Source organism: Pteropus medius, unplaced genomic scaffold, assembly GCF_902729225.1.
Source record: "Pteropus medius unplaced genomic scaffold, Ma_sr-lr_union100, whole genome shotgun sequence".
Classification (NCBI taxonomy): Eukaryota; Metazoa; Chordata; class Mammalia; order Chiroptera; family Pteropodidae; genus Pteropus; species Pteropus medius.
The window spans coordinates 28,002,735-28,026,867 of record NW_024354502.1 but is presented as its reverse complement, the minus strand read 5'-3'; the positions used below and the strand labels follow the sequence as shown (position 1 = coordinate 28,026,867).

The 24,133-nt window shown below is 33.1% G+C and overlaps 1 protein-coding gene and 2 pseudogenes across 11 annotated transcripts in view; all 3 read left to right on the top strand.

The window, feature by feature from the left end:
• Nucleotides 1–24,133, top strand: part of NSD3 (nuclear receptor binding SET domain protein 3) — a 93,696-nt gene that overhangs the window by 58,493 nt on the left and 11,070 nt on the right. For 6 of the 11 annotated variants that reach the window (XM_039853775.1, XM_039853772.1, XM_039853773.1 and 3 more), the window contains 10 exons: nt 86–216; nt 585–713; nt 1,333–1,459; nt 9,234–9,431; nt 9,908–10,081; nt 13,884–14,030; nt 17,272–17,455; nt 20,982–21,184; nt 21,868–21,980; nt 22,558–22,827. In XM_039853775.1, the coding sequence (XP_039709709.1) occupies nt 86–216; nt 585–713; nt 1,333–1,459; nt 9,234–9,431; nt 9,908–10,081; nt 13,884–14,030; nt 17,272–17,455; nt 20,982–21,184; nt 21,868–21,980; nt 22,558–22,827 (1,676 nt within the window). The remainder of the gene's footprint in view (nt 1–85; nt 217–584; nt 714–1,332; nt 1,460–9,233; nt 9,432–9,907; nt 10,082–13,883; nt 14,031–17,271; nt 17,456–20,981; nt 21,185–21,867; nt 21,981–22,557; nt 22,828–24,133) is intronic. The other 5 variants (XM_039853778.1, XM_039853781.1, XM_039853780.1 and 2 more) reach the window with 2 other exon arrangements.
• On the top strand, nt 3,803–3,921 carry LOC120595764 (uncharacterized; annotated as a pseudogene).
• On the top strand, nt 4,178–7,910 carry LOC120595618 (single-stranded DNA-binding protein, mitochondrial-like; annotated as a pseudogene).

The window sequence follows — 24,133 nt, the reverse complement described above, 5'->3', positions numbered from 1 at the left end:
GTTTGGGGAAAAATATTCTCCCACAAAAATAAAACAACAAACTTAAAGCACTATTTTAGGATTAATTTCGGTGTATTGTATTAAGGTGCCAGCGAGATTTCAGATTCCTGTAAACCTCTAAAGAAAAGGAGTCGCGCCTCAACTGATGTAGAAATGACTAGTTCAGCATACAGAGACACATCTGACTCCGATTCTAGAGGCCTGAGTGACCTGCAGGTAAATATGTTCAAGGGTCTGAGCACACTGCTCTTTTTTTGCTTCGCAAAACCAACTAACATGTTGCTTTGCCTTACTTATTTGAGGAAAATGGGAATTTTAAAAAATATTCAAAGTAAATCATCTTGGTTATTTTGTAATTATGAGTGTCTTAATTTTAAGCCTGCACTGATCCTTACATAACAGAAACAGTTTTTTAATTTTAACTAGCTTCTCTTAAACACCAGATATATAGTATCTAGTGTTTTAGAAAGATAGAATAAAAAAGAGGTTGTATGAAGGTTTATATGAGCAACTGTTACTAGGATTTTCATTGCACTTTGAGGAAATTTTTTTTTCCTTAAAAATGTGCTATGTTTTTCATGTAGGTAGGCTTTGGAAAGCAAGTAGATAGCCCGTCAGCTACTGCAGATGCAGACATTTCCGATGTGCAGTCTGTGGATTCAAGTTTGTCAAGAAGAGGCTTTGGAATGAGTAAGAAGGACACTGTATGTCAGGTAGGCAAGCGACCTATCCTATACCTTGAAAAAAATTGCTATTTTGTCAATAATATACTTACCTCTTGTTGGAGAGGGTAGTATCTATCTAAATTATATTACTTTAAAGCTACAGCTCTAAAAGCCTTTTCTGGCTCTTTCTGAGTTGGAATTCTTATTATTCACATGCAAGTGTCAATCTTCATTGTGAAACTTATGGATTGGAAGTAAATGGCAAATGACCGATTTCAAAAACATTTTAATAAACTTAAATTAGTATTTCTTTTAAGGTATATTTATCCTTTTTGAAAAATACTTCTTTGCCCTGTGAAGAAAAGTTCAATTATGCAGATTCCAAAGAAGGAATCAATAAAGATCAAGTATGACTTTTAAACTTTATACCATAATGGGTCTGGAAATAATTGTCTAGTCCATTGGTTTTTACCATGAGGACCAAGGACAAGCAGCATCAGTATTGTCAGGGTATTTGTTGGAAATGCAAATTCTCAGGCCCCACCCCAGGCCTACTGAATCAGAAACTGTAGGAGAGGGACCCTACGATCTGTGTCTTAACAGACCCTCCAGGTGATTCTGATGCCTTGCTGAAGTTTGAGAATCACTGCTTTTTGCCATATTACAGATCTGTGAAAGCTCTGGTGACTCTCTGATTCCTTGTGAGGGAGAGTGCTACAAACACTTTCACCTGGAGTGCTTGGGGTTGACATCACTCCCTGATGGAAAGTTCATCTGCATGGAATGTAAAACTGGTAAGCTTACTTCTGTTGATAGCTGTGAAAAGATGGATAGGAAGGAATATGCAAGGCCAGCATCTCCCATGATATCTAATTTTCTTACCACTTTTATATAGCTCTTAACTTCCTCTCCATAGGTATTTCAACAAATTAAGACTATTCAGTGATTAGGCTTCCTAAGGAAATTTTTTATTATCAGTGACTTAATCATAAAAATCTATTAAATCATTGAGATGTATTTGTATTTATCTAAAGAGCTATAGAAAGTATTGGAGTGAATTATTTTTCAGATGGGGTTGAGATTTTTGTGTTCAAGAAATTGGTTTAAAGTCCTTGACTTTAATAGACTGGAACAAGTGTCAGTCACAAACTATAACCATGGTGATGGTACTTTTTAGTGGAAAGATGGAGCTACTGAAAATTGTTTGTTTTTTATGGTGGCATTGGTTAATGAAATCCAATAAGTTTCAGCTTGAAAATTGTTTTTTAAACATACAAGTTTGGATTCACTATTAATTTTTTACCCCTCTCCTGTATAGACTACCACCTATCAAAGTAATTTATAAAGAAGTATGCAAGTTTATGTTCTGTGTGTAGCCATGATTCTAAGTAAAATAATGGAAAGCAGGAGGTAGAGTTGTTTAATCTGTAATAAGGCAAGTGAAAAGTCAACTGGAAATGGCATGTTAGTGCTTCTAGGAACCATGTCTGTATGTTTTTGTTTTGTTTTTGCTATGAGAAACTATGAGCCAGTTGGATATCAAGTATTTATGATATGCTAATCTTACTCTTGACACTTTATTAATAATTTACCTACTCCTTTGCCTCCTTTATTTGGATTCTCATACATTTATTTTATCCTTTTTATTTGATTATGTACCTCCTAAAATCATTTACATATTCTAAATTCCAATACGTTTATGGTATTGTATTTTTCTGAACTTACTAAAGGCCAGGTGCTGTTAGTACCAAGCAGTTTATCCTATTATCTCATTTGATTCTCATAATGTAATGAGATAGATATTATTTTCACTTTGTAGAAAGCGAAAGTAAAGATTAGAGGGCTTAGTTTAGTACCTTGCCCAAAGTCACAAAAACAGAATAAGATGAAACTGGAATTTAAACCCAGGAGGCAGCTTGACCCCAGAATCTTTGCTCTCTACATTCACCTTCTATCATCCTAAGTAGGATGAAGAACATATATCATGTATGCTAACACACACACTCAGTGTTCTCTCACATATATAACACATGCACATATTAAGCCATAGAAACTGTTTTGAATATATAACATATTTTTCCCTATATAAAATATCAGTTTATTCACCACATTTAGACTCTGCAGTAAAACTTTTGAATGGTTTGCCAACTGGCAGTCTCAGGGTCACATTATCTGCACATTGTTTTATTTGGCCCTTAAGATGTGTTTTGAATGTGTGAACATGAATCAGGCATGTACTACTGGTTCCTCACATTCTCTACCATTCCCTTTTTCTAAAACTCTGTCACTCTAGTCATTCGTGTAATTTTCCTAGCCCTTTTAAGCACTTGTTTTTGATCTCTGATTTAAACTATAGACAGGAAGGACTACATAGCTCAGCATTAAAACACTCTTTTAAGGCTTCTCTCTTAACTCTAGAATCCAGCAGAATTTTTGCCAACAAAGGTTAGATATAATCTAATTTGATACACATCTGTTAAGAAATTTAAGAAGGAACTTTCCTTTAAAAACAATTCAGTAGAACAGAGTTGGAGGACTCATACTTCCTGATTTCAAAATTTACTATAAAGCTACAGTAATTAAAACAATGTAATACTGGCATAAAGACAGACATATAAACCAATGGAATCAAATAGGGAGTCCAGAAATAAACATTCACATATATGGTGAAGTGATTTCTTGACAAAGGTTTAAAGGCCATTCATTTAGGAAAGGACAATCTTGTCAACAAATGGTGCTGGGAAAACTGAATATCCACATGCAAAAGAATGAAATTGGACCCTTACCTAACACCATTTATAAAAAATAATTTAAAATGGATTAGAGCTAAAACTATAAAACTCTTAGAAGAAAATATAGGGGGAAAGCTTCATGACATTGAATTTGGCAGTGATTGCCTGGATATGATACCAAAGGCACAGGCAACAACAAAAAAATAAACAAATTGATAAAATAAGCTTTATCAAAATGAAAAACTGTGTCTACCAAATGACACTATCAACTAAGTGAAAATGCAGTCCACAAAATGGAAGAAAATAATTACAAATAACGTATCTGACAGGGATTAATATCCAAAATATATAAAGAATTCCTACAACTCAACAGAAGAACAAACTCAATTCAAAATTGGGCAAAGGGTCTACGGCCATGCTACCCTGAACAAGCCCGATCTCGTCTGATCTTGGAAGCTAAGCAGGATCTGGCCTGGTTAGTACTTGGATGGAAGATCACCTAGGAAGACCAGGTGCTGTAGGCATAAAAAATATAAAAATAAAAAAATAAAGAATCGTAAGCTGACAAGTTCCTTGCAATCTGTGAGGTCAACCAAGGGTTGCCTCGCCTAAAAAAAAAATTGGGCAAAGGACTTGACATTTCTCCAAAGAAGAAATACAAATGGCTAATAAGCACATGAAAAAATGTTCAACAATTAGTAATCAGGCAAATGCAAATCAAAACCACAATGAGATACCACTGTACACCCATTAGAATAGCTATTAACACACACACACACACACACACATACACACACACACACACACACACACACACACACAGGCCAGGATATGGAAACTTTAGAACACTTGTACACTGTTGATAGGAATGTCAAATAGTGTAACTGCTGTGGAAAACAGTATGGCAGTTCCTCAAAAAAATTAAACCTAGAATTACTGTGTAATTCAACAATTCCAATTCTGGGTATATACCCAAAAGAATTGAAAGCAGGGACTCAAAACAGGTATTTGTACACCCATGTCTATTGCAGCATTATTCACAATAGCCAAAAACATGGAAACAACCCAACTGTCTATCAGTGGATGAATGGATAGATAAAAAAGCCCCTGGGTCTGGGCTATATGGCTCGAGCATCCGGCAAGGGAGGGAGGAAAGCATGAGTTCTGTGCTAGGTAAAAAGACTAAAGATTACATTGTAAGAAAAGAAAAACAGAAGCCATGTTTCGAAGACCTGTATTACAGGTGTTTCATCAATTTGTAAGACATGAGTCTGAAATAGTGGGCAGCTTGGTTCTCAAAAGATTTCTGAATTGTGTGCAGCTACTTATACAAGTGGGTCAGGACCCTGTCATGAGACAGGTGGAAAGGAGAAACCCAGTCACAATATTTTCTCTAGTGACAAATGAGATAGGGAAATCCGGAGAAAATGAAGCTTACCAAATGGGCGATGTCAGTCAAAAGACAACGTGACACAGAATTTCAGTATTCCAACCAGGCCTCAGAGATGTGGCATATCAGTATGTGAAAAAGGGACCTCGAATTTATGTGAAAGGGAAAGTAGACTATGGCGAATACACAGACAAAAATAACATGAGGCAACAAGCAACAACAATCATAGCTGATAACATTATATTTCTGAGTGACCAGATGAAGGAGAAGGCATAAAGTGGGCAATTCTTTTTTGACCAGTGTTTGGTGCCGTCGCATTTCCAAATCATGTATAGTCTTTGTAGTTTCTACAGACAAGAATTAAAATATTCTTCTATATATATTAAAAAAATATTGTATGTACATCCAATGGAATATTATTCAGCTTTAAAAAGAAATGAAATAAATACTGATACATGCTACAACGTGGATGAACTTTGAGGACATCATGCTGAGTTAAATAACCCAGTTACAAGGACAAATATTGCATGATTCCACTTAAATGAGTTACCTAGAGTAGTCAAATTCATAAAGACACAAAGTAGAACAGTTGTTACCAAGGGTTGGGTGAGAGAGAGGAATGGGAGTTACCATAAAGCAATCACATTACTGCTGCTTCAGTATCAGTGTATGAATCATTACACCTATAAATAAATATAAACTTCTTTTTTAATCTTTTCATTTTTGATGTCTAGTGTTAGTAACGTGTATAACATGTAGTGTTTTGTATCATATAAGACCATATCGACATAGATATTGACAGACAATTCATCTTGTAAACAGATGACTTAAACTTACAGTATCAATAAATATAGTACTGTAAATATATTTTCTCTTATATTTTCTTAACATTTTCTCTAGCTTTATTGTAAAAATATAGAATATAATACATACAATATACAAAATATATGTTAACCGACTGTTTATGTTATTGGTATGATTTCCAGTCAACAGTAGGCTATTAGTAGTTCAATTTTGGGGGAGTCAAAAGTTAGAGGTAAAATTTTGACTACACGGGGGATCAGTGCCCCTAACCCCTGTGTCATTTAAGGGTCAACTGTACATTTTCATTATTTTTTAAATTGCTTTTGATTTACTTATTATCACATGAAAATTAGTTTGATACCAATTTGGTATACTTCCAACATATTAGGAGTGAAAATTCAGATTCTTTAAACCACTGATTAAGGTGATTTAGCAACTTTTTTTATCAAGAGATCAACACTTTACATATAAACAGTATTACAGGATACATGTCTAATAAGTTCTTATAATACCACTTCTTTCTGTTGTTTAAGACAAATGCAATTTCTGGAAAGAAAGCATTTTCATTTGCCCCTTTGAAAAAAATGTGTAACAGACTATTTTATTTATTACTTGCTCTAAGTGAAGACGAAGCCCTAGCGGAAGGAAGGATATTGGAAGTATTCACCGGCTAGAGCTCTAAGCATAAGTCTTAAAGGAGTTTGATAGTTCAGCTCTCTATTAGTATAATAGTATCACTAGTTAAAATAATTTTCATTTCTATTTTGCTTATTTTGATCACTTTGCAAATGAAAGCCTACCTATTTCATTTTTACATAGAGCAGTTTATGCATTAGGCAAAACTGAAGTCAAACCTCTTAACCTTGAAAATAATTTTCTTTTAATTTTAAAAAAAATTTAAGTTATTTTAAAAACAATACTATTGCTTTCATATGCATACATGTTAAAATATAATTTGATATATATGCAACAGTACAACAAAAACCCCGCTGTACTATATTTTATTTCTACAAAACCAATAAAAAAATTTGAAAAACATTTGAAAATCAGTTTTAAGTATTAATTTTAAAGAATTTTGTAGTTCAGCCAATTTGTAAAGGTTAAGTACTTCTAAAACTAAATCTAACTTTCTTTAAAAAAATCAAAAAAGCTATTCCTTGTATTTTTTTCTTCAGATTTTTTATAGCATTATAAGAAAAATGGAGAAAATCTTGAATACTTCCCAAAAGGTGATAGCCCAATGGCCAATAATCACTTATAATTTCCACATGTAAAACAGACAAAAATTAAAACATAATCCTAATTAAAAAAGGAAGAAAAATAATTAACTAGATGTCTTCTTCAAACTGTAGAAAGTTAAAGAGGAAATTACCCACAGAAAAGACCTTCAAAGAATAACAAAACAAATAAATAACAAAAACATGGTTATAATTTGCAGTTCTTTGATTACATCTAAACATTTTTTTCTGTATCTTTATTGACAGTCTTGTAAGTGACCTGTTCGTGTGTCTTGTCCATTTATGTATTGCAGTGTCAAATGTGTGATTATTTGTTAGTATTTTAGATTTACAGCTAATTAAATACACAAGTAATACATCATTGCCGTGTTATGAAAATAAAGCTCAAGCTGAAGTCTCTCCTAGATCATCACTCTTAATCCTAGGCCTTACTTAATTCTAGGTCTCCCCAGAGGTAACCATTATTATTATTAGTTTGGTGTTTAGACCTGTAAGCCTTTTTCTGTGTGTGTGTCCACGTGTGCGTGTATGCATATGTGTAAGTGTGTAACATTTTTGTGTGTGTTATAATAAAAATGTATTACACTATTGTTCTGAAGCTTGCTTTTTTCACTATCTTTGAACTTTTTTACGTGTACAAATGCATTCTATTTAATTGCTGCAGTGTTCCACAGTATAACTATATCAATAGTTTATTTAACTAGTCCTCTATTGATGGACATTTGAATTGCTTTAAGTTGTTTGTAGTTACAAACAATGCTTCAGTCAACATCTTTTTATATATACAAGTCTACATACACTAATGTAAATAGCAAGAAGAATTTCTAGGCTGCAGAAAGAGAATGTACTTTGAAAAAAAATGGATACTACCTTGTTTCCTTCTAAGGTAGTTCCAACATAAACTCCTAACAGCAGTATATAAAAGTACCTGTTTCCCTACATCCTCATCAACAATTAGTATTATCAAACTTTTAAAGTTTTTTCCTATTTGATGAAGTTTTAAAATGTTACTTGGGGTTTTAATTAGCATTTATCTGCTTACTACTGAAATTGAACATTTTTTAATGTTTTTTGGCTGTCTTTCTGCTTTAAATAGTTCATATCCTTTGCCCACTTATTAGTCTATTTTGTTTCTATATTGATTTATAGTCTTTATAAGTCTTGTTTAGCTATCTTTGCTTATATACATTGCATGTATTTTCTCTATATTTGAACTCTTTATGTGACAAAACAATCCTTTGTCATCTCTGTTGAATATATTTTTCCACATCTAGTTGTCTTTTACTTGTTCCTTCTTTTTTCTATTCTGATGGGCATTATTTTTTCTTCAAATATTTGGCAGATTGACCAGTGGAGCCATCTTGATTTAAATTTTTCTTTGTTAGAAAGTTTTTAATTATAGTTTCAATTTCTTTATGTAACTAATCATATTTTCTATATATTTTTGTGCTTGTTTTGGTAAATTTTATTTTTCTAGGAATCTGTTCATCTAAATTTTCAAATTTATTGGCAAAAACATAGTGATTTCCATTTATCTCTTTAGGTTTGTAGGATTTGTAGTGATATATCATTTTCCATTTCTGATATTGTTAATATATATTGCTGCTTTTTTCCCCTTATTTTAATTAGTCACTCTTGCCAGGGATATCAGTTTAAAAGTATTTTTCAAAGAACCAACTTTTGGTTTTCTTAATCCTCTCCAATGTATATAGATTTCACTTCATTCTTGAAGAGTGCCTTCACTGGGTATAGAATTCTGGCTTGGTAACAATTTTCTTTTAGCCCTTTGAAGATAGCATCCCATTATTTTATGGCTTTCATTTTTCCCTGTGTCAGCTTTCAGTCTTACTGTTGCTTCTTTGAAGATAATTGTCTTTTCTGTGGGTAATTTTAATATTTTCTCTTTGCCCTTGATTTTCTACAGTTTGAATAAGATGTCTTGCTGTAATTTTCTGCATTTTTAAAATTAGGATTATGAGTTTTCTTCTTATCCCTGTTTTATGTATGGAAATTGTAAGTGATTACCTAATGGAATCTGTCTTTTCTGTGGTAGTTTTTTAAAATTTATTCATGTTGGGAAGACCTTGATGCTCTAAGCTCCCAGATATTGAAAAATTTTGTTCTGGGTTTTCTATGGAAATAAGTTTAGTATACAATGAGAAGTGGAGATCTAAATGATTTTTAGTCTATCTCTAAATTAGTTATCAATTACTATAGCAAATCTATTATTATAGCAAAATATATTAAATAATATTTTAATTTAACCATACGTTTTCAATCCCTTTTTTTCTATGTTAAAATCTTACACATAATAGTGGTTTCTTTTGGATAGCTCTTTGATGTCAGTAGTTGCTTCTGTTTAAGCCAGATTTTATTTAATCTGTATTCCTCACCAATTTTCCAGGACAGCACCCATGTTTTTCATGTAAGGTGTCTGGTACAGATGTTAAACGTTGTTCTGTTGGTGCTTGTGGGAAATTTTATCATGAAGCCTGCATCCGCAAATTCCCCACTGCCATCTTTGAATCAAAAGGATTCCGCTGTCCCCAGCACTGCTGCTCTGCCTGCTCTATGGAGAAAGATATCCACAAAGCAAGTAAAGGTAAAACAGCTAAGGAAGGAGACAAAGCCTTTTTTTTCTTTTTTTTTTTTTTTTTTTAAGTTCAGTAGCAAATAAGAAGCATATTATTTTAAAGAACATTGGGCATTCTCTGTTTATCTGTGGATATAAGAGCTCAGCTACAATCGATAGCATAGAAAGTAGAGATTAAGTTCTGATTTGACCATGAGAAGAAAATTCCATATGTTCAATATTACCCTTGAAAATTCCTTAAACAGGTGCCATTCGGGAGACCACCGTCTCTCCAGCATTGAAGCAAAGTTTTCTTTATCTCTAGATGTATGTTGCATTTAAGAGACATAAAGCTTAGGAATGACAAAGCCAAACTAGAAAAATATCTTCATCTTACCATAACCAGCATCATATGGGAACCCAAAAGAGCAAATCCAAAAATCTCATTTTATTTATTCAACTGATACTTTATTATATAGCTTCCTTTTTGACTTATCTTTAAACAGGTCGCATGATGAGATGTTTGAGATGTCCAGTAGCCTATCACTCTGGGGATGCTTGTATTGCTGCCGGAAGCATATTTGTGTCTTCCTACATTCTCATCTGTAGTAATCATTCCAAACGGAGCAGTAATTCGTCCTCTGCTGTTAATGTAGGCTTTTGTTTCGTTTGTGCAAGAGGTGAGTGTCAGTCCTTTCTATTTTTTTCTGAGTTCATTGGCATATTTCCCCATTAAAATAGACTTTCAGTAATATCCCTGAGAGAATTAACACTTTCAGTAACTAGTCCCTTTTATAACATTAGACGTTCAAATTATCAGAATATTCTTTCATAAATTAAGCTAAAAATCTACATTTTTTAATAACTTAGAATTAAAGATAAGTTCTTAGCATTTCTATTTGGAGCATCAAAAGATTAACCTATTTCCTTCTGCAAACAAGTCTTTTATTTGAATCAAACTCTTTCCATGTCATATTCTTTAATCCAGAGCTTGCAGCTGCTTGAGATTTCACCTGGAAGGCAAGACGAGCACATTTATTATTTCATCGTTTATGTTGTATTTTATCATGTTTTGGTCTGGCATTGAGGAATGCCAGATGGGATATAGCCAAGGCAACATATGTGGTGGTGTTAGTTAAAAGCCAGCAATGCAGGCTTTCTTACTCGCCAGTTGTTGATATTTAAATATGCCAAGAGATTGATCAACTAAAAACAATACTATGTCCCTGAGGGGGTCAGTAAACTTGAGTTTGTGATAAATACAAAATAGAACTTTTTTAGTTGAATATGATAAAGTATCCATCTTTATAGAGTATCTCAGCTGTATTATAATAAAACCATTTTTAGTATTTAGTAAGCATTTTAGAAACCAACTAATATCCCAAATTCAGTTTGGGTTTTCTTTTTTATTCTAAGTGCTAGGTTTTCTGAACTTCCCTTAATGTGAAATATTTGAAGGGACTCTAGCATATCAGGCCTGTTAGATTACATTTACACAATCCTAATGGTGAGATTTTGGGTTTGTTTTTGCTTTATTTTTGCTTTAGGAGATAGTTTAATTTGGTAAATGTGTACTATAAAGTATTTTTTAATAGAATTTAGGTAGTATGATAGAACTTGAGTTGTTTTGCTTTTGTATCTTTTATTTTAAAAAAGATAACTAGAGGTGGTAGAGAGTAAAAGATTAAATAAAGATAGTCTTTTCTGTAGCAGTCGGCTGGGTCCCTTGTATATACTGCTTTCAGTATGCCAGAATTTTGTAAGCACGTGGGGTTGTCTGCCATTAGAGGGGAAGCATTGTGTCTTTCTTTAACAGAACAATTATAAAACTGTATTCTACTGTGAAACGTGGCTGGTACATGGAGAAGTAGGTCTGAAATGTTTTGTCACATTGTAACAGGTTACTGAAAGGATTAAAATAGTTACCACTAGCGTCTTCTCCATCTCATCTCTAAGAAAGTAATGATAGGATGGAAATACTGAATTATCAATTAAGTGGCTAGCTTTAGAGACTTAAACAGATGAGTGTCAGTAATAACATAAAATCTCTATCACTTTGTAAATATTTTTTCCTACCATTCTGAACACTTTTACTAGGTGTGTGTGTTTGTGTGTGCATGCACACATGAATAACTGAGCCAGTATTTTAAATATCAGGTTTATAACTGTTATGTTGACTGACTTTGGAGTACATTGGAATCAAGTACCATTAGTATATTAACCAATATTTTCTTTTGCTGTATTTCACTCAGTAATTGAGAGACCTTTAAAACAGGTATTTTCAGTTTAATATAGATAAAAAATGGCCCATTGTCAAGGAACATAGTTTTATAGAAACTAGCCATTTTGTTGTTTGTTTTTATATGCATTGATTAAATGCTTGAGAGAATGGAAATAAGGGGAAAACTTTTTCTACAACAAGATCTATATTTGCATCTTATCAGTTTGGCAGTTCTAAAGATTTACTGTATTTAAATGCCTCTGTAAGCAAGATTATTTATTAATCCAATCCAAATAATCCAAATAAATAATCCAAATTATTTTCACTGTGAAACTTTGTCCACAGTGAAACTTTCATTTTCCTTTCTAGCATTTTACAGAAATTTATTCTCAATAGATTAGATGTTGGGATTTGGGAAGGCTTAAGTCAAAAGTTTTTTTAGAAGTAAATAATATGTGTTCTTTTATCAGTATTTATAGCGGTCTCTTTTTTTAGAGACCTAATTGTAATAAATCCACACTTTATAAAAAAGGGATCATTTAATCATTAATGTTTTGGTATTAGAAAACTTAGCTAGTTTTGTTTTTGTTTCTTGCCTCATACAGTTTTTCCCTCCTCATAGAGGATTTTTCTCAGTTCTAGGTTCTTTAAAATCAATAAGCTGATTCTTAAGGACTGAAATATTTAGTATTTTTAGAAATATTTCAAGGTTTAGAGGAACATTGTTCCTCCTCTGCCCTCCCCATAGTGCCATAGGAATGTTCAGTCATATTTCAGTGTAGTATATATTCTTTAGTATTTCCTTTAATCGGGAGAGTGATGTAAAATAAAAGTTACTTAACATTCTGTGCCTTTCTCTGTAATGATAATTTTAAATGGAGACGTTAAATTAAGGTTTGCTTTTCATTTTAATAATAATAATAGCGATTTATTTTTCATCTGTAAATCAAACTCTTAGACACTATCTGAATAAATTGCCACAATTACCCCAAAAAGTCATTTCCCTGTTTTGTATGGATGAGAACACTGAAGCCCAGATTTAAAAATTTACCTGGAGGTTACATAGGTTGTTAAATAGAGGGACCAGCATTTGTACCTGATCTTTCTTATTGCAAAACCTATGTTTTTTATACTATACTACTTCTCTTTTATGTGTTTGAAATTCATTTGACATTATATAACTTTTATTCGAAGATTCTTATGTTATTACCAGTTAACAATTTCAAGTTCCAGTCTATCATCTGGATCAGAGAGATTTCTTGAATCTTAGTGTGGGGTAGCAACAAGTGAAGGTAATAGCCACAGAAAAAAGTAAATGCTAACCCCTTTAAAAACTAAAACTCTTCCCTCTTCTCAAAATGATCTCTGAAACTTCTATCAAGATTTGTATTGTAATACCCTAGATTATTATAAACTTAACAGTAACCAAATAGAGAAATTTTCCCTGGTCTCACAGTTCCCTAAGGTTTACGAGTGGCCTGTAGCTATTTTATGAACTTAACTAGGAGAAGTGGGATGGGAGTGAGACAAGTGGGTGTCACAGGTGGATTAGAGCAGATCTTATGTTTTCTTCCAAATATGATGGCTGTATTGGTAGATCAAAAGGACTTTTTTACCTTAAAGTTGGTAATCAGTTTATATGATAGCAAAAAATAAAGTTTTAATGGTTTGCATTTCCTCAGTAAAGTTTAACAAATTTTGGCCCCTGCTTTAAAATCATGTATCATCTTGATAGAGAAAAGCTTCATTATGTGGCAGAGAAAGCTAGAATCTATTTGAGTATATCTCAAGATATGAATAGAGGAGAGACTCAATTCTGCCTTTATGTACTACTTGATACATTGAGGGTAGATCAGGGTCTCTACTATGTTATATAAATAATTCTTATTTCTAGCAATTAAGTGATACATTATTTTGTTCTCTGGATTGTCATCATAATTCTTCTAAATATTAAAGACTATAGCTTTGTTTTCCATAGGTAGTTTTCAGTGTGATGTCAAATGCAGTTTACATCTTCAAATTAATTTAGAGTTTTCTTCGGGTATACAGGTTTCTATATAGGGATTAAGGCATTAAGTAGCTTAAATTCCCTATAATAACTATAGAAAATACTTTTCTGTCAGATCTTTTTCTTCTTACTCTTCCCCCCAACCCCCAACTTTATTCACAGCTACATAATAGGTGTTGGTTTATTTTTTTTTTCCTCATGGAATCATGGGTAGTTTCATTGCAGCTCATCTCTTTCTGTTTGTTTCGTATAGGGCTGATAGTTCAGGACCATTCAGACCCCATGTTCAGTTCATATGCCTATAAGTCCCACTACCTACTGAATGAATCAAATCGTGCAGAGTTGATGAAATTACCTATGATTCCTTCTTCGTCAGCTTCCAAAAAGAAATGTGAGAAAGGTAATAATCAAAATAGTTTATCTCTTGCTTTTATTTTTGCATTTCCTATTTTTTTCTTTTTAAATGAAGGGGGGAAATGTATGCCTGTCAAGCACCATCTGTTGCTTTTGGTAAATTCTGCCTTGGTGGTTGTGACTATGTCTTTATATGGCTGTAAAATTTTTAAAAAGGGCTTAAAATAATTCCATTTATTACAAAATTTTGCTTACTCTTCTTGAATACATTTTCAACATTCCTTATACCTATGGGTTATTAAAATTGAAAGACTAGGATTTTGCTTAATATAGAGGAATATTCTAAGGGCTCTTTCTCTTTTGCCTGATGTAGAACTACCATTCACGTTAGAATAGAATGGACATAACTTGTTAATAACTTTCAACTAAATAACAAAATAGGTTATTAAATAAAGGGAAACCAAGATATCGATACTTAAAGATTTGATTTTAGAATACATTCTATCATTTTATTTTAAATGTTTTTGTTAAGATACTATGAAAACTAGTTGCCCTTCTCTTAGGAGGCATTTGTGGGCAGCTGAGGAGGATACCCCAAATACTGGATATTGAAAGGCAGCCCAGCTGAACTGAAGAATTGCTTATGGATAATTTAACCACAGAGAACCAGGGACTAAACATATATTTATATTCTCCTATGGAAGAAAATCTTTTATTTAGCTTTATATAGTCTACTTGTAATAAAGGAAAAAATGGTTTAACAATAATGTGGTATTTGGGGAGTTGCTATCTCAGCGGGTGAAATAACCTGGAAGGTGAAGGCCTTTTTCTGTATACATTCCCATTATGATCTGGGGGCCAAGTTTAGATTCTTTAAAGAAAATTCATACCTAATATACTAGATATATTTGAAAGGGGCTTCTTTTTTTTTTTCATTCTCTGTGTTGCCTGCTTGATGTATCTTTGCTCTTTGTCAAAATTCTTAAGTGGCAACCCAAAGTGTAAGCAAGCTGATTAGAACCTATGGAGAAGGACATTGGGTTTTTGTTTTCCATTGAAGTCACAGTATGTCACCTTACTGGTGACACCACCTACTTCCAAAACAAAGATGAACTGAGGTCTGACTATAACTCCATAATGCAGTAAAATTAGACTACCCAAGGCATTTTATTATTCTTTTGCTGGCATCTTGATAAAATTAGATCAATCCAATTGTTGCTTACTTTGTTTTCAGTACTCAGTATTGATCTTGACATAAATTGAAATTATTTTGAGCCCTCTGTTTGCTTAGCTTGAACCATATCTTCTCTTGCATCCTAAAGCAGTTTTCTTGCATAGCACCAAGGTGGATTGTTCATATTTTTATTTTTCTATTTCTCTTGTGTATTTTTTGTCAAAAAATCATGATGATTTTCACTGATGATTCTGGGTCTGTATTTCCTCTGAAATAAGACTTAAAATTAAGGACTATTCCATAACGTTAAAATGGCGAGCTTGTCTTTCCTATATCAACTCTAATAATCACATGTCCCCTAAGCTGTTTGCAAAGACTGCTCTCCCTACTGGTCATTCTTTTCTGTTAAAAAAATGAATTATCTCATTTTAGTTTAAACCTTTGGAAGAATTCCCTACCTAGGTTAAGAGCACTCAGGCAGCTAATCTCTAGGTTGGAGAATTGGAACCATTAATCCATATTGAGATCTGTAGACAAAAGAAAAAATCCCAATGATTGAAGCAAAAGTTTTTAAGCAGAGGAAATATAGTAAATTTAATTCATCACTGATTGTATATGGATTTTCTTTTCGTTTTTATGTTAATCAGAAGTTTGAAAGTCTACAGGAAGACAAGATTTTTGGGAATATTGATAGCAAACCCTCAAATGGTTGGAGCATGTGATTTGATAATGTTATCTAGAGGGCTCCTAACCTTTGCTTACGAGACTTGAAATCTCAGTGCGCTCATGGGTTATAGATGTGATTTTCCATGGGAAGATGAATTTATTTTTTTCAGTGACTGTCTTTATTATATTTCATCTCCAGTGGTTAACATCCTTCTCTGTCACTTGTTGAAATACCTATTAGAAATACCTAATCTACCCCCAAAATCTTTCATTTCTTTACATTAAATAATATTGTTTTGTTTCGTTTGCTGCACCTGTTTTGGTCTTAATCCATAGGTCATTTTATGTATTTAAAAAGAGAGGATTTTGCTGTAGGGAAGTTAGAGGGATCTCCTTGCGTGTGGTACTTCTTTCTACACTGGTATTTACTTAGTTGTATGCTATAAAGCAGTGGTTCTCAATATGAAGTCAGAAAAGACTCATGTAAACAAAATTTTTGAATTATGTTTTATATTTCAGAAAATCTAGCAAACATACATTTATGCAAACTAAAGCTGCATGAGTTTCTTTATATTTGGCTATGATTTTAACAATTCAGTGTGATAATACTAGTTTTGTTATTGGATTCAGAAGCTCTGATTGGCAGTTATATATTTCTTTGATTAATTAGAACAGGAAAATGATACTTTTAAAATGCAGAAGTTTTGGTTTTGGGTTTTTGTTTTTTGGGGGGATTTTTTGTTTCTTTGTTTTTGTTTTTGTTTTGGGTTGACAAAATATTCGAAAACACATGGGTCCATGAGGAAAGGCAAGGGGATCCTTGGTGATGAAAATGTTGCAAACCACTGCTGTATAGCCTGTTTGACTTTATCTTCACTGAAAAGGTAATGATAATGTAATCAACTTGAATAAGTATTATCCTTTTGCTTTTTAGTATGCTTTTATGGGAAGAAAAAAGTACTGATCAACCTGTTGGCTATTTTCATTCTTGCTAATTTTATTATAGAGGGATTTAGTTAACTGTGGCACTGGATTAAAATACAAAGATGACCATTGCTTTCTTTCTTAGCTCTCAAAGAGAAAAGAAAGTAAGTTGCTACATATTTCTTTGAAAATCTGCTCTCAAATCTACTCCGCCTAAAGATTTCGTGGATCCGATTTGTCATATGTTAAGAATTTTAGCTGCCTATTAAACTGATACCTCAATAGCCCACATTTTAGAGAAGTAAAGAGTATAGTAATGTTTCTCTTACTACTCAAAAGCCCTGAATTTCTCTGGCCACTAAAGCCCTGAAAAGGGAATAACTGAATCTGTTCACTTGCTTTCTATTTTAATCCATCACCATAGGTATGACTCAGTCCCTTTGTTATTTTTCTCCGATTTGAATCAAATTTAATGCACTTAAAAGATAACTTTCTCCTTTTTCTTTCTTTCCTCTTTTCTCAGTTATTAAGACTGTTTATTTGTTTCAAGGTGGAAGATTGCTCTGCTGTGAATCGTGCCCAGCTTCCTTCCACCCGGAATGCCTGAGCATAGAAATGCCAGAAGGCTGCTGGAATTGTAATGACTGTAAAGCTGGCAAGAAACTACATTACAAGCAGATTGTTTGGGTCAAATTGGGAAATTACAGGCAAGTTTTTCCAAGGGCAAAGAGGAAGTATTCAACCATTGTAAGACACAGGTTCATAAACTGTATACAAAGTGGCTAGGAGATTGGTAGAACAGCACTAAGCTGTTTCCTTAAAAAAGAGAGAGAAAAGAAACATATTTTGAGTTTGCATTTTCAGAGAATTGGAAAGGTTAATTGTTGGATTTTTTTTTTTTTATTTGTTAGTTGACTTTTTAAGTTCTGAAAGTTGTTTTATACTAGTGACTATGTACTACTAAATTATGGAATAAAAGGTCTTATGTGGATAGTGGGGAAGATGTTTCCTTTGTGTCCTAATTAGATTTATATTGATTTCTGATTTCTAATAAAATCACAGTTTATTTCATGGCCAAAGTGGCTCTCTCTTTGCCCCTAACTCTGGTCCATTTTAGTTCAAGCTAGAAGCTATAAACTGTGTGCAAAAAGAGAGCTTTTTAGGATGAAGAAAGATTATTTCATTAAGAGCCTTTAGTTCTTAAGGGAATGAAGTAAGAAGTATGTGTGATTGCCATTATTGTAATAAAACTTTCTCTTTTTAAGAAGCCATTTTTAACAATCCTTCACTGAACAGGAATAGCAATACATTTTTTAAACTGTTCTACATTTTGAGGCATACATTTATCATGTTACTAAGAAAATAAATACTATTGAAAAGAGCACAATAGAGTTCTGCTTTTCAACTAGAATCCTAAGTATACTATATTTCTATAGAATTTTAAACATTGTATTTTTTTTTAGCAAGGACTATTTTGTTTTCTGTGTTTTGAATATGCTGCTTGTTTACTTCATTGTTAGCTGAGATAGTGGCATTGAGGTTGAGAAGCCACCCTCCCACACTATATTTTTCAACATGACAGGAAATCTCCAAGTCCTAAAAAAAATTGACCATTTGAATACATAAACAATTTTATACTGTATATCAAACAATATCATAAAGTTTTAAAAGGCAAATGTCAAACCTAGGGAAAGTGTTTGCTCTCCTACTTTTAATAAGAAAAGATAAATACCTTACCTAGAAAAGGAACAAAGAAAAGAGCTAGTTTGCAAAAGAATAGCAAATAGAAAATAAACATGTAAAAAATGCCCTGCCTCACTAAAAATTAATGTACATTAAAACCAAAGAGTTTTTCTTTTCTAATTAACAGATTGGCAAAGATGTAAAACTAATGATTTTGTGGCTAGGGAGGGCGTAGGGAAACTGGTCTTCCTTGTAAGGCTGTTTGGCATCACATATTAAAATTGTAACCAGGTATACCCCTTGACCCAGTACATCTCTTTCAAGGAATTTAAGGAAATACTGGACAAGAAGGCAAAACTGTATTTATAGGGGTGTTCATTGCTGTATTATTTCTAATTGCAAATATGTAAAATAACTCAAATGCTCAGTCAGTAGGAGATTTGTCAAATAAATTATATCCGTATTGTAGAATACCTCAAAGCCAATAAAAGAATAATGCAGGTCTGTATAGTAACGTGGAAAGATAGCTACGATATACATTTGAATTTAGGAAGCATATTAAACAGTACATATGTTGTCTTTTATGTGTTTATATAATTTTTTAAAATTATAGATGTATATAATATGTTTTTAATACCTGGAAAGAAATAGATCTAATGTTAATAGTCTGAGGCATGAGATACAAAGGGAGGCATTTTCAGTTTTTCTATTTTACATTTCTGCATTGTTTTAATTTTCAAAGAAACAGACACTGCTTTTTAATTTAAAATATATATCTTTGAGGGTGGAGAGGGATATGAGTTTGACAATTAATGGGTAAGACAGTCCTTGGATAAGAAATATTTAAAACAGTAGAAGAAGCTTTCAAATCTTCAAACAAATTTTAGAACATTTCCTTTTGGCTTTTTTTTTGTACCATAGTTGACATAACATTAGTTTCATGTGTACACATAATTCAATATTTGTATATATTGCAAAATGATCACAGTTAGTCTAGTTTAAACAATTTTTATTTCTCGTAATAAGAACTTTTAAGATCTACTCTCAGAAACTTTTAAATATATAATATTAATTATAGTCATTATGTTGTATATTACATTGCCTTTTTTTAAAGTTATGAATATAAAAATATATTTTTCTTAATTTTAATCATATTGCATTTTAATGAAGCACAAAGCAGTTCTCTATTTCACAACCCAATGAGATTTTATATGCAGGTCTGATGCTTCTTGTAAGTTTTGCAAAGACTTCCATCCATGAACTAATTCTTAATGTATTTTTTTCCAGTCAGGCCCAGCTGGGCCACATGAAGCTGTTTCTTTTTAATAACTAATTCCAATGTGGAGCTTCCTGGGGGAAATATGAGGACCTGGAAAATCCCCTGGCAGAAAGTGTGCCTCTTCCTAACTCAGTGAATGCAGTTATCATGTACATACTTCAGTACCTTAAAATGATTTAGAAATAACCATTTCCTAGCCTACTTTGAGAGGAAACCAAATACCGATTACACAAAATAGTGTTGTTTTGTTTTGTTTTGTTTGAACACAGACTCTTACCCACGTTTTGGACAGAGGTACCTTTTAGATGAACAATATTCAAGTTCTGTACTATAACTCTGGAGTGTGACCTTGCTATCATTTATCTTCCAAATAATATAATTATTCATTAAATAAATGATTTTATTAGGCATCTGTAAAATGAGTGACTGAACAATTTTAAGTTTTTATGTATTTACTGTTCATATTGATGATTTTACATACTACGAAAGATTTCCCTTCAATTCCTGACTTGCCCAATTGCTGGAAACTGTCAAATGTGCCTCTCAGATGGTTTTATTTAGTGATTGCTGTGGTGTTCGGTCACCATTGCATGAAACAGTCATGTTTCATTCTATCCCACAGCCCATGTTTATAATGATCTAAGATGAATTAGATTCTGAAATACACTCTGATGTAAACCTAGTACAGTTGACCAAAAAGTATTTACCCTGGTTGATTAGAGAGTCAGAAAATGCTTATTTGAATGAGAGTGATCATTCTTCACTGTAGCATCAGTTTATTCTTAAATGATTACCTTGTCTACTAGAAATAAGCTTTTAAACATTGAAAAACAATGTTGATTTTAAGAAAGCCAAGTTTGGAGAGAAACATGACTTTTCTAGAATTTAAACTGGATTTGGAATAGTATTAGTAAATTCTAATTCTTAAGTTGGGTAGCAGGTTCATTGTTATTTTATTATTATGCTTTATAGCTTACATTTTCATGATATATATTCATTTACAAATTACAAATAGTAATTTTAAAGAAAGAAACTAGATTGGGTGTTTAGGGCCTAGTTTGTTTAGCGTTATGTTCACAGTTTCATTAAGTATGTTAATCAATATGTTTTTAAATGATATTTGGGTTGGGCAGGATAAAAGATAAGATATATTGTGTCCTTAGAATCTGAATGAAAATTGCAAAGTACAAAACCTTTTTTTCCCTGCTGCCAGCCATGTAAAAAGTGGTATGATTTTCATCCTTTTGGTCTAAAATTGCTTTTGTTTTCAGATGGTGGCCAGCAGAGATCTGCAACCCCAGGTCTGTGCCACTGAACATCCAAAGTCTTAAGCATGACTTGGGGGACTTCCCTGTGTTCTTCTTTGGTTCTCATGACTACTATTGGGTACACCAGGGCAGAGTGTTCCCTTATGTTGAAGGAGACAAAAGCTTTGCTGAGGGACAGACTAGTATTAACAAGACCTTCAAAAAAGGTAAGTTGTATCATGTTTACAGTGGCTCAGAACTAAGACTCCAGTGTTGATTTCTCAGCATCTCCTAACGTGCATATGACATGTGTCTGATATTAGAGAATTTTCACCAGGTGTTATGACCCAGTGTCCACAAATTTCTAATCCCATTAGAACCATATCAAAGTCCAGTCATTAGAAAAATACATTTCAGTATAGTAGGCTCTGCTGTGTATGTGAAAGGAGTTTCTTCAGTGATCTTTCTGCAAATAGATTTTTCTGGGAATAGTCTTAATCAAGTGAAGCTCCTTAACCACAGAAGAGTAGTAAAAGCTTTCCATGAAGAGCCTTACAATTGTTTTTGCAACAAGTTACCAGAAAGTTTGGCTTTCTGGGTAAGAGTAAAATGAATGTAAATCTAGTACAAGGTAAAGTTTCTCTTGGGTTCACTTGGAAACCTCTAATCATTGAAGTAGGACCTCTTCTCTGAGGCAGCAGTTTGCACAAAGCAGTGTTCAGCCATAAATGAGTCATATCCTATTTCAATGTTACCCTACCCTAGTGGTAAATGGTTATTTCCAGAATATAATTTTAAAAAGAAAACCTCAGGCCAGATTCAGTACATTAGGAAGGAAACTGTAAAACTACTCTTCTAACGGTTTTTGTTTGTTTTTTGGTAATTATATACTTGTTTGTCTTATTGGCAGCACTGGAAGAAGCTGCAAAACGTTTCCAGGAATTGAAAGCACAAAGAGAAAGTAAAGAAGCACTAGAGATTGAAAAAAATTCAAGAAAACCTCCTCCTTACAAACACATCAAAGTGAGTTTTTACCCATGAAAACACTGGTATTTGACAGGCAAGATGAAATGTAGTACTCTCAGTTAGAAGACCCTTTCAAACTTGTGAAAACTTTTGCAAATTATCACCCGATCTTCTATAAAACAGAGCTTTTGTTGGAAGGGTCAAATGGGACCTGGAGCTGCATGCATACTGTGAGGATGAGGTCTTTGATAAGCCCTCTCATACCTAGGAGCAACATGTTTGATGGAAAAATCCTGTTTTTGCTCTATCAGGTTATCCTGAAAACCAAATGAGAATAGGAATAGTTAGCCCCTTTCTTCCAAACAGCCCAGTTATTTTCAGTTATGAAATTTCCATCGACTAGTAGGAGAAATACACAGGATAAATAAGTGGGAATTCATATCAGGTTTTGATATTTTTGTCAAGTAAAGAGAGGCAGTTCTTATTCTTAGCTTATTCTTGGGGAAATTATAATTAAGATAAAGTGCCTTTCTCAGAGTCACACCACAAGGCAGGAGCAGAGCCAAGAACAGCATGGATGTTTCTGATGTTCCTGTTCAAATTCCTCCCTCTTATTTGTGATTTTGTTTTCTAGGCTAACAAAGTAATAGGAAAGGTGCAGATCCAGGTTGCAGACCTGTCAGAGATTCCCCGCTGTAACTGCAAGCCAGCTGATGAAAACCCTTGCGGCCTAGAATCAGAGTGCCTGAACAGAATGTTGCAGTATGAGTGTCACCCGCAGGTGTGCCCAGCTGGAGATCGTTGCCAGAACCAGTGCTTTACAAAGAGGCTCTACCCTGATGCAGAAATCATCAAAACGGAGCGAAGAGGCTGGGGCCTCAGGACCAAAAGGAGCATTAAGAAGGTAGCATGGGATGGGGGTAGTGGTGGGCTAGAATAGACCGGGACCTATGCCTCTTAGTGATGCTTCAGGAGGGACAAAATATATAGGGATTTATGGCAGAATCTGAAAACTTCCAGGCTGAGAGTCTGGCACTTCTTAAGCCAAGAAGAAGTGGTAAGAAGAGGTAATAATAAAATTCATATAAACTTTGTCTTATGTTCAGTCATAAAAAAAAGGAGAAGGAACTTTGGTCATTTTCTGTTTGAAGTATTTTACTTGTTAAACAAAATTTAAAAGACTTAGTAAAGGCAAAATAGTAAAATTAAGAATGTACTGAGATAGAAACTAGCAAACCCAGGACTTTGCTCCAAACATCATAATTCATTAGCTATGAAACCATGGCCAAGTCAGTTAACCTCCCTGAGCCTGTTTCCTCATCTCTAAAATGGATATAGTAATTCCTGCCCTACATATTTAAGATTGTTGCTAGTCTCAGATTAGATTATATTTCCAAAAGCAACTGTAAAAAGTTGAGATCTTTAACACTTTATCTTCATCCTTATACTTTGAGGCAGTTTTTCAAAGGGGTCTGTTTAACACAAGAAATACATGCTCATTGCAGAAAAAACTTTTAATGCAAATAATTCAAAAATGAAAATCCTACTATTTAAACAGTGGCTATTTAAACAAACTTTAGAGATCCTTAGACTCTCTAGGAGTCCTTGTTAAAAAGTATCTTACTGAAATATCTGGGATAGAATAATCTGCATTTTTAAACAAGTCCCCTGCCCTGCCCCCACTTTAACCTCCTCCCCCTGTTTGCCCAGTGCCAGTATACAGAACTTGGAGATATATATTCATTGAAAGAAAATGGACGTAGAAAATTTTAAATTACTCTCGACATATTTCTACCTTTTTAAAAATCACCTTTGTGGTTAAAGAAAATAAAGCAATACAAAAAAGATAATAAAGAGTGAAATTCTTTCTTGATCCCTTTAATTCTTGGTCTCCTCACCAGAGAGGACCATTGTTAATAGGTTACAATGTAGCTGTTTGGAACTTTTTCTATACAGTTAAAACATAAATGCATATACAAATACATATTCATATATTTTATATTTGTAGAGTTTTTAAAACAAATATATTCTTTTCCCTCCCACTTAATATATCATAAATATATCTTTCTGGCAGTACATACAAATTTCACCTCATTCTTTTTAACAGTCTCATTGTATTACATAGTAAAATGTACCAAATTGTATACTTTAGTTTTTTTTAACCTATTTTCCAAAAAAAAAAAATACACATACACACACACACACACACA